This window comes from Pygoscelis adeliae, unplaced genomic scaffold, assembly GCF_000699105.1.
Source record: "Pygoscelis adeliae isolate BGI_AS28 unplaced genomic scaffold, ASM69910v1 Scaffold114, whole genome shotgun sequence".
Classification (NCBI taxonomy): Eukaryota; Metazoa; Chordata; class Aves; order Sphenisciformes; family Spheniscidae; genus Pygoscelis; species Pygoscelis adeliae.
The window spans coordinates 4,851,215-4,860,861 of record NW_008824587.1 but is presented as its reverse complement, the minus strand read 5'-3'; the positions used below and the strand labels follow the sequence as shown (position 1 = coordinate 4,860,861).

Genomic DNA, 9,647 nt, shown 5'->3' with positions numbered 1-9,647 from the left:
TGAAAAAGGACAAGCCATGCTCTGAAGATTGGTGTACATATTTGTGTCAGGAAACAAGTCTGACTCCACACTAGTCAGCCATATTCCTTTCAGATACATTTGATGTTAGCATGGGCTGACCTTTTCCCTAAAGCGAAACTCTTATTGAGAAGTTGTATTTAAATAGTATGCCAAGGACCTGAGGCAAATTAGATACGAGAGCAGGATAAGGTATGTTAATGAACACTCTACATGCACTTTGACTTAGCGTTGTTCCTCTTCTTTTCACCTCTACATGTTGAGTTGTGACTTCTCTTTCAATAATGACATCAGCTAGCCACAGGTAACATGTAGTATGGTTGTAATGTTCAGTGTGGCCCTTCTTAGGGATCTGAATTTTTTTTGGTCATTCGGGTTTGGGTTACATGTAAGAATATCTGATGCTGTAGTATTTCTGTACCTGGGAAACAGCATAAATCATTCATTGACTGTATGTGGCTTCAGCAGTGGGAAGAGGAAAAAATAAATACTTTGAGTTGAAACAGATGTGTGGTTCTTCAAAGGTACTAAACCAAGAGCAGGAGATGATTTCTTGCTTTATAGATTTTTTTTTTTAATACAGCTATGTCTTTTTACAGTAAGAGATTATTTATGGTAAGTAATAAGAGATTAGATTACTTTTGAAGGCAAACATGGAGGAGCACTTCCTATTGCCTTGCAGGCTTTAAACAGTGTAGCTTGGTTTTTTAGATTTTGTGTGCCTGTCTCCAAACTTCTCTGTCGTGTTTTGACAGCTTCTAAAAAGCCAGAGTATGCACTAATTCAAGTGAGAAATAAAAAATCGCAATATAAGTCCAGGTTCCCAGAATGGTGGACAGCTTCTGAGGGTGTAGCTAAGGCATCTGGGCACTTCCATTCCCTCATCCCTGAAATGGGGATAGCAAGGACTGCCTTCATAAGAAATTGTTGAGACTTAGTTAATAGTCTGCGGATGCAGAAAAGAACTGTTCAGAAAGCAGAGCATTATAATTGGAAATGGCAGTCTCAAGTGTTGGAGTTTAGGTTGACATGTTGAGGCTGCATGATAACCAGGTGGCAGAGAGGACTGTGGAATCTCTTGTTTGAAAAGTCCAGTGTTGTTTTAAACGAAATGCTGTTGCTGGCCTGTGTTAAACAGCATCCATACTATGGTGTGAGCTGCCAGCTGCACAAATGTGGGATGAATTTTCCCTTTTTACAGAGGATTTCTGTAAAATGAGACCTTGTTTGTTGCAAACACAAGCGCTCGTGTGCTCAGATCAAATAATTGCTTTAATGATCTTAGCCTGCAGTGACAATTATAATTAAATAGCCTGATACATAGTAATAGCTGCTATCACATCAAATTCTGTTCTGTGGGGGCTGAAGAGGGTAAAGCATAGAGCACTCGTACAGTGCTCAGTGAAGTACAGGGTCTTGCGTGGAGGAGCCCTTCCCCTCTCCCTGCTGCTTGTACAGGTGGAAGATTTTCTCTCTCCTTTGCACACTGCAGGGTGGTGATACACTGTGTGTTTGCATTTATAGGAAATTTGCGTGGATTTAACATGACAGCGCCAGCACTGCAGCAGTTTTTCCCTCAGGCTACAAGACATTCCCTCCTGGGGCCACCACCTGTTGGGGTCTCATTAAAGCCAACTCGGCTGGGCTTCCCCAGCCTTCCCTTCCAGCGGCAGAACCGGACCTTTCGCAAGGTGGGCTTGTAGTTTCCAACTGTTCGGGAGCTTTGTGCTCCTTTTGCACTTGCAGCAGTTGACTGTATTGTAGGTGGAGTACAAAGGAGAAAGGAGAGAGCCTTACAATGAAAACTACGTTTGCACCCTGCTGCGGATAAAGAAATGCAGAAATTAGTCCATCCCTAAGGTTCTTGGGGTCCATATTTACATTTATGATGCAAAGGTTTCTTGTAACTTCTTGCCCAAGAGAGAGAATTCTTCATAGCAGAACTGTTTAAACCTAAGATATAAAAGGATATAGAAGGATAAGATATAGAAGTACCAGTTTCAAAATAATTACAATAGAAGAAATCCTGGCTGAGTGCTTTGCCCTTCACAGAGGCCAGTGTTCTGCCCCATTAGCCTTCCAGAGCAGTTTGCTGTTCCCAAATGACTTGCTACTACCGTGGACACATCACTCTGCCTCTTTGGGCTATTGTCTCTTTTCTAAGATGAGGATCATATCTGTTCATGTGGATTTTGTAAAATTTACAATTTTTTTTGTAAAAACCTTCCTCACCTTCCACTATTAAGACCTCTTTCAAAACCTGGAAATGGTTCTTGGATTAATTGACCGGTACTTCCCTCCTCTTAGATTAGCTTTTGCATATTTGACCCCATTCTGTCAAAAAGATGTGCTGGATAAGGTAGACTTCCACTGTTGGACTGTCCTTTCTCCAGAGTCAAAAGGAAGTGGGATGATTTGGGACTCTTCTTTTTCCCTGCCCGTGCACCTCTTGCCAGAGTCCCTCTAAAGTGACCCTACTCTGCAAGCAGCAGGGTCTTCTACTGTTGCTAATTAAAGCACTAGAGAAATGTCATGGGCTGCCTGTGGTGTGGAATTAAAAGTCCATTGCTCTGTTTTACCATGTAAATTTGACTGAAGCAAGGCAGTCCATTGTAAACCATCTATTTCCCCTGTTGTGGTTTAACCTGGCAGCAGGTAAACACCACACAGCCGTTCACTCACTCCCCCCGCTCCTCAGTGGGATGGGGGAGGGAATTGGGGAGAAAGAAAAAAAAAAAGTAAAACTCGTGGGTTGAGATGAAGACAGTTTAATAGGACAGAAAAGGAAGGGAAAATAATACTAATAATGATAAAAGAATATACAAAATAAGTGATGCACAGTGCAGTTGCTCACCACTCGCTGACCGATGCCCAGCCAGTCCCCGAGCAGCGGCCCCCCCGGCCAGCTTTCCCCCAGTTTATCTACTGAGCATGACATCCCATGGTATGGAATACCCGTTTGGCCAGTTTGGGTCAACTGTCCTGGCTGTGCCCCCTCCCAGCTTCTTGCTGGCAGGGCAAGAGAAGCTGAAAAGTCCTTGACTAGTGTAAGCACTACTTAGCAACAACTAAAACATCGGTGTGTTATCACATTATTCTCACCCTAAATCCAAAACACAGCACTGTACCAGCTACTAGGAAGAAAATTAACTCTATCCCAGCTGAAACCAGGACACCCCCCATTACTCTGTGCTGGAATTCCTGTTCCTGCCCCACAGTAAAACTCTGGTGCTTTGGGCAGTGTGTTGGGTTTGAGAAAGGACCGAGAGCTGGCAGTGACTTTCTGCCCATTGCAGGACTTCCAGAGGGTGCCTGACAGGAAGAGGGAACTAGATCCTGGTTCTTCATCTCAGACACAAGGTGATGAGAAAATGGAAATCCCAGAGGGAGTACAAGCAGGGTCAGAGCAGAACAACTCCTTGCCATCCACAGGTAAGGGGAGGCCTGTAGTGAAACAAATGCTTCTAGACATGATAAACTTCTCTTGGCTGTTCCTGCAGCAAAGACTGGAGATGGCTTTAGTCTTAATCAGCTACATTTCTCTCTAATTGTAAATACTTAAACTGCCTGTGACAGCCCTCTGCTATGTGCTTCATATATATCCTTTTTACCTGGATGTTTTTGGTTTTTGTAAGCTAGCTCCATATCTCTTGCATGGAAGCCTCTCGGAAGTCACTTTGACAGTGAGCCCCATTTAAGATGGGGGGGGAGGGGAAGAAAACTGTTTTGAAATTAAAGCTTTCACATTGCCTTACCCATGCTGAACTCAACGTCTCATGGAGCAGAACCAGTTGCAATCAACATGCTAAGGAAAAGATGAGTTGAAAAAGTACTTGTACTCCAGTTGTCAGAACAGAAACTGCTGGCACTGATCTCTTGCAGTGTCCGATACAATACAGATGTGGGAATGTTATTTCTGACTGAAGAGTGCCTAATCTAAAAATACAGGCATAAAATGAGGTTGTGACCAGTGTACATGCAGTGGGGAAAATTAATTGATTAAATGGTTGCTGTCAGGTAGATACGCCATCTTGGCTTTTATGAATGTTCCTATGATCTGGGCTCTTGTCACCTAGGTATAGGACTAAGACCCACTTAGTAGACATAAACATAGATTTCTTTCTGCACGACACCTCTTACAGTGATATTTGCAATAAAACACAAATCTCTTAGATCGTTATCTAACCGTGTCACTACAATTCTCAAATTTAGAATAAGCAAGTGTATAGTATTGTTTGCTCTAACAGAGTTTTATTGGCATTGGCCATTCAATTAAGGAACATGCTCAAGGTGGCATGGTCTGCTTTGCTAAGGAGATCTCCTTCTGTGTTCCTGCAGAGCCAAGAACTCCAACAGAATCTGTGTTGAACACTGAGCCTGCAGCAAAAAGACTGAAGAGGTATTTATTGAATGGGGTATTGAAATAGTTACTGGGTTTAGAATTACTGTCTAATTCTATTTTCTAATAATGAGGGCTGTACTGTACTGGCCTGATGTCTAGCATGTAGGAGGCATTTCAGATGCTCATGGACAATTCAGAAAATCTCATGATGCTTGCTGAGATCCAGGGTGTTGTAGGGTCTCTGCTATGGGTGATCCAACTATGGGAATGAAAAATAAGAGGTGCAGCTTATGTAAACGTGCAACGAAGTGGAGTTTGCTCATGTGTTCTCCTGCCAGGATTCTTGGAAGAAGCAGAGAGGTTCTTTTCTATTCTGATCTATTTCTCTAATTTTCTTCCCTAAATGTCAAAAAGGGAAGTGAGCAGCCACATATCAGTGGAGAGGCAAAGCCTTGGAATATGTTAGGTTACAGTAGGTGTAGGAGAGAATAGTTTATTTTGAGGAATGAGAAAGGGAAGGGAATCAATAATCCCTAGTGTCCAAGCCTGTATCGTGAATGTTGAGTTCTGTATCCCTTCTGCAAAGATTGTCTCACCAGTACCCCTGTCTGTTGGGTAAAAATAGACAAAGGCAATCCTATTATCCACAAGGGATGCGCAGCACGCAGGCATGCTGGCCATGGCAGGCCGGTCTTGGCACTCCCTGCCTCCCTGGGTGCAGGAAGGAACAGACAAGGCTGTATTGCCATCTAGTGGGAAGGCACATCACAGAGCTCCTGGTGCCATCTGTACGGTGCCGTACCTCTCCCAGAACTGTTGCTGTTAGCTGGTGCAGAGGGAGAGGAGGAGGGAGTGAATACAGATTTCTGGAGGCATTGATTTGAGAATTCTCCAGTATGGTAATGACGATGAGTCAGGACTCCTGGGTCCTCTTATCTTCTCTGTTAGCAATTCACCGTGTGGTTTCGGACAAGTTTCTTCACCTCTCTGTTCTCCATCTGTAGATTAGAGATTAATGGCTAGCTTTAGGGAGAATATTCCAGGATTACTTTGATATTCAGATATTACCTTGATCATATAAAACATTAAAGAGTGATAAATATTATGTGAGCAGGGACCATCGTGAATTATGGACTCTGATTAGCAAGAAAGCGAATAAATTCAATTAAAGCTAAGTCAAATGCATTTGAGTGTATGCTTTGTTAATCTGTTTGCCAAAGCTAATTTAATTTTAATTACATTAATATTTAGTAGGGTGTTAATCAAAGTCCTGTTACATACACTGAAAAAAGAATCAAGTCTGAGGAATGACAGATCTCATTGCAGCAAGCCTGCTATTAGGAAAATCCTTTCCTAAGCAGTAGTTGGGGACTGCCAGATTTGATGCATATATTATGGCTGGTATTTACTTAGAATAGATCATTCCTTAGCTTTTTTTGGAAGTGTTTCTGTTTACTTCCAATGAAGAGATGATGTATCTCTGGAAAAAAAAGTAGTTTACTGTTCTTATATTGCCCTTTGCAGATGAGAAGGGCATTCCCCCCATCCATGTCACAAACTTTTGTTTCGTGCTTCATTGTTCCATTTCCCTTCGGTCAGGAATACCAGCCTCCTTCTTCATTTCAGGTTTTTCCCACTTCTGCCTTTTCTCCTATGTACCATCTGTATGCTTGGAACAACATCCTCATTCCAGTGCAGAAAGCACTCATCATCTTCAAATCCTCCTTGAACACCCACTTCTTCTAGCATGGCCTGAGAAGTATCCATATAATACCATTTCCTCCTTAGATCATGCTTGTGATGGCTTTTGCTCCCTTAGATTGCTCCTTAGATTTGCAGTTTAGACTGCAAACCCTTGCCCTGGAGTGCTGTCACCATCTGTGTGTGGTATAGTGTTGAGCCTGCTGGCAACACTTGACAAATAATGTTCATGCCAGCCACTCTTGTTTTCTTCGTGTTTGCACTGCCCAACCCTGCTGCATATTTATAGCCATGTAACCCAGTTACATTATCACTTATCAATCTGATAAATTATGCGGTGCATGTGTTTGGATCACTGGATGCAGTACCTGCAATCTGCGTTCTTGCTTGTGCAGAACATGCTGCTCCCTGTTGGCAGAAGGACACCAGGGTGGGATATCAAGCTGGCCTGAGAGAGAAGACATTCAAGCCATGGTGAAAAATGTTAGCCCTGATGGAAAAATTGGGGGTGGAGAAAGACGTTGTAAAGTACACTTTGTGCCCTCTGGAAGTCAACTGTTCATTCTCAGCAGTCCCCTCAGGATCTTTTTTCTCCTTAGCAGATCAGCAGTACCAAATAAAGCAAAGTCCTTTTGATCTGTGTCTTGTACAGCTCCACTTCTCCCACAAGCAGAACTGTAGGGACTCCGGAATGAAACACGACTGATATGAATAGAGTAGGCAGTTATGATTAAACCCGTTCAGTTCTGACAGGTGTCTGTCTGTTCCCTCATGCACAGAGCAGCCTGGAGTACTGTCTGGGTATTGCAGTTTCCCTGCAGGTCACCAATCAAGACAGGAGTGAGCTCTCAGAGCTCTTATTAAGAATATTTCCTGTATGAACTTACTTTCCTGCAGGGCTTTTGCAGGAGAGGGCAGTGATCCAAAAAATCAGTTGTAACCTTCTTGTCCAGATTATTTGGCTGCTGTTTCTGAATCTGTTCTAGAATGCCCGCTCTTCATTGTTTTTATTTATTTCTGCTGAATCCTTGCCTGAAACACCACTTCCAGTAGCCTATTGATTTGGAGGTTTAGTGGAGAGTGTGGTAGCTTAGACCCCAGCCTGTGCCTTGGTGTGTCTTCGGAATCTCTTCGTCTGTAACATGGCAAATAAGGTTATTTTCTTGATATCCTTGAAGTGTGACCGAGGAGTCTGCATTAGAGGATGCCACGGACAGCAAGGAAGCAGGAGAGTCAAGCAGCCATGTCCAAGCTGATGGTGAGTTGCTGGGCACCGTGATTTGCACTTCTAGGGCACTCCTTGCTGGAACTGCACCTGTAGATTAGCATCTGTAGAGCCCGTGGGTCTTGTCAGAAGTGTCCTTCCTCCAGTCATACAGGATGGTGAAAGGAGGAGAAAATCTAGGAACCAAATCCAAACATAGTCCCCTAAAACCTGTTGCCTACCAAATGCAAATGATGGGAAGTTTCCCTCTTTAATAAGGATTTCTTTGGAGAAAGGTTTGTGAACTGGGCTCATGGCCAACAGTACTGTGAGGAAAGCTCCCTGTCTTCATTCACCTGCTGCTTTGTTTTTTCTGTCTTTGCTATTTTGATTTAAGGCAGCTAAAAGGACTCTCTATTCCTAGGTACAGACAATGCAAAGGAGTACACAGCTGAAGATCTCTCTAAAGAGAGGAAATTCTCTGAGGAACCAAAGGCTCCTGAGGTGAGTAGACACCACTCCATGCAGGGGTGGTGCAGAACATACAACCTCCCCCTCCATCCCAGAGAAGCCCGTTGCCACTGGGAACCAGATGGCACCCACGTCTGGAGCTCTGTCTCCTGCTGTAAGCTGTTGTCCCTGGCAATAAGGCATAATATGTCTGCAATTAGTGCGCAGTCTGCTCTGACTTGCTGCTTTTGTACCTCTGCTAGCCTGTACCTTACCTACTGCTGGCTGTTTGTGGATGCTGGGGTTCATTAAGATTTCAGTATTCATCTGGAAAGATGGAAAGTTGAGTTGAAAGAGCCACTGAAAAATACATGCATTGATGGCCATAGCTAAATACATCCTTTATGTTGCTGAAGAGCAGATGGAAAAAAAATTCAGGTCATGGTAGTAAAGATGCAGCTGCTGTGGCACTTGCTGTCACAGCAGGTATGAGCAGATAGTGGGAGTCTGTGCTTTTGAAAGGCAGCTTAGAAAAATGAGACACAGGTGAAGCCAGCAACCTGAGAGTCATTTGCATGAAATACCTTGCCCACATGCTAGATGTTAAACCAGGATCTTATGCTGTGTAAATCTGTAAGCAGACAAAGATTTAACCCATGGTGTGAATCAGACTTGATAGTCTTCCGTAATTGGAGATTTTGTTGATGTGATCAAGTGTATCATCCTGCCCTTGTTTGAATTCCTTACTCCATCAGGTGTGGTGCTGAGTTGCCTTTAGTTCTGCAGTGGAGAAACGTGAGCAGATTGTGTCCCTTACCAACGCATTATTTGTTGCTCCAGTCTCCAGAGACTGGATCATACAGGGTCTACAGAGGCGGTAGAAACAACCATCTGTACTAATAGGCCTGGTACTATGACACAGGGATCGCTGATTTAGCAGCATTGGGAGAAGGAGTGTGTATGAGAGTCTTTCTGATCAGCCTCCGGTGGATTCAAGCTTAAATGCATTTTCTTAAGGGGTAGAGAGCTTAGGTAGCATACAAAAAGCAGGTGTAATTTTTCGTGTCTTCTACTGAGAGACTGGACTTAATCTTGACTCCTTCTTTTGGCAGGTGTTGAGCTCTGGAGGTTCACTGAAAGTGACTATCCAGCAGAGCAGTGAGAGCAGAGCTATAAGTACAACAGCTCTGAAACCAGGGCACTGGACCTGCGAGGTGGGCACAGCTGATCCCAGCCCTGAATCGGTCCTTAAATTCTACTGTTACATCTGCAAGACCAACTGCTGCAGTCAGCAGGTAAAAATCCACAGGTCTGACTGGGATATGGGTGGTCAGGAGAAGTGAATTAGATGGCCAGTTGCCATGGGGAGGTGCAGCAGGAGACTTGTTAGCAAGGGCTCATGCTTCAGGAATAAGGAACATAAAAAATGATGACAAGCATGCGGATAAAATAAACCTCTCCCGAGGAGCTGGCAAGCAACCTGCTAGAGAGCGAATGTGGGTGGATCCACAGGCAGCCATGCTCTTAAGCTTTTATACCATTTCATTGTTAAACAGCAGTCAAGAGAATGGAAAGCATAGCTCATACCTATTATTTTCTGTATTTTGAATACATTTAAATGGATTTTCCTCCTAATCTCTCTCTCAGAATTTCCAATCCCACATGGCTGGAATTCAGCACCAGCAGCGACTTGGGGAGATTCAGCACATGAGCAATGTTTGTTTTGTTTCGCTACTGCCCATGGTGAAGGAGCAGAAGGTGCTGGCAGAGAAAGATGGGTAAGTGTTGGTCTGCGCTGGAAAACACAATCTGAATGTGGACCTACGTGGTTTCTAAAAATTGGGTGGGTTCTAAAATTCCTCACTGCACCAGGGTGCCCCTGTGTTCTAGGTAAGGTACAAAATCCCTCTGGTTTCAGGGGCCTTAATCTCC

General features: G+C 43.7%; 1 protein-coding gene across 1 annotated transcript in view; it reads left to right on the top strand.

Moving 5' to 3' along the window:
• Positions 1-9,647, top strand: part of CIZ1 (CDKN1A interacting zinc finger protein 1) — a 19,834-nt gene that overhangs the window by 2,730 nt on the left and 7,457 nt on the right. The window contains exons 3-9 of the mRNA XM_009322200.1: positions 1,543-1,709; positions 3,315-3,450; positions 4,357-4,417; positions 7,240-7,319; positions 7,690-7,769; positions 8,828-9,010; positions 9,363-9,493. Of these exons, the coding sequence (XP_009320475.1) occupies positions 1,543-1,709; positions 3,315-3,450; positions 4,357-4,417; positions 7,240-7,319; positions 7,690-7,769; positions 8,828-9,010; positions 9,363-9,493 (838 nt within the window). The remainder of the gene's footprint in view (positions 1-1,542; positions 1,710-3,314; positions 3,451-4,356; positions 4,418-7,239; positions 7,320-7,689; positions 7,770-8,827; positions 9,011-9,362; positions 9,494-9,647) is intronic.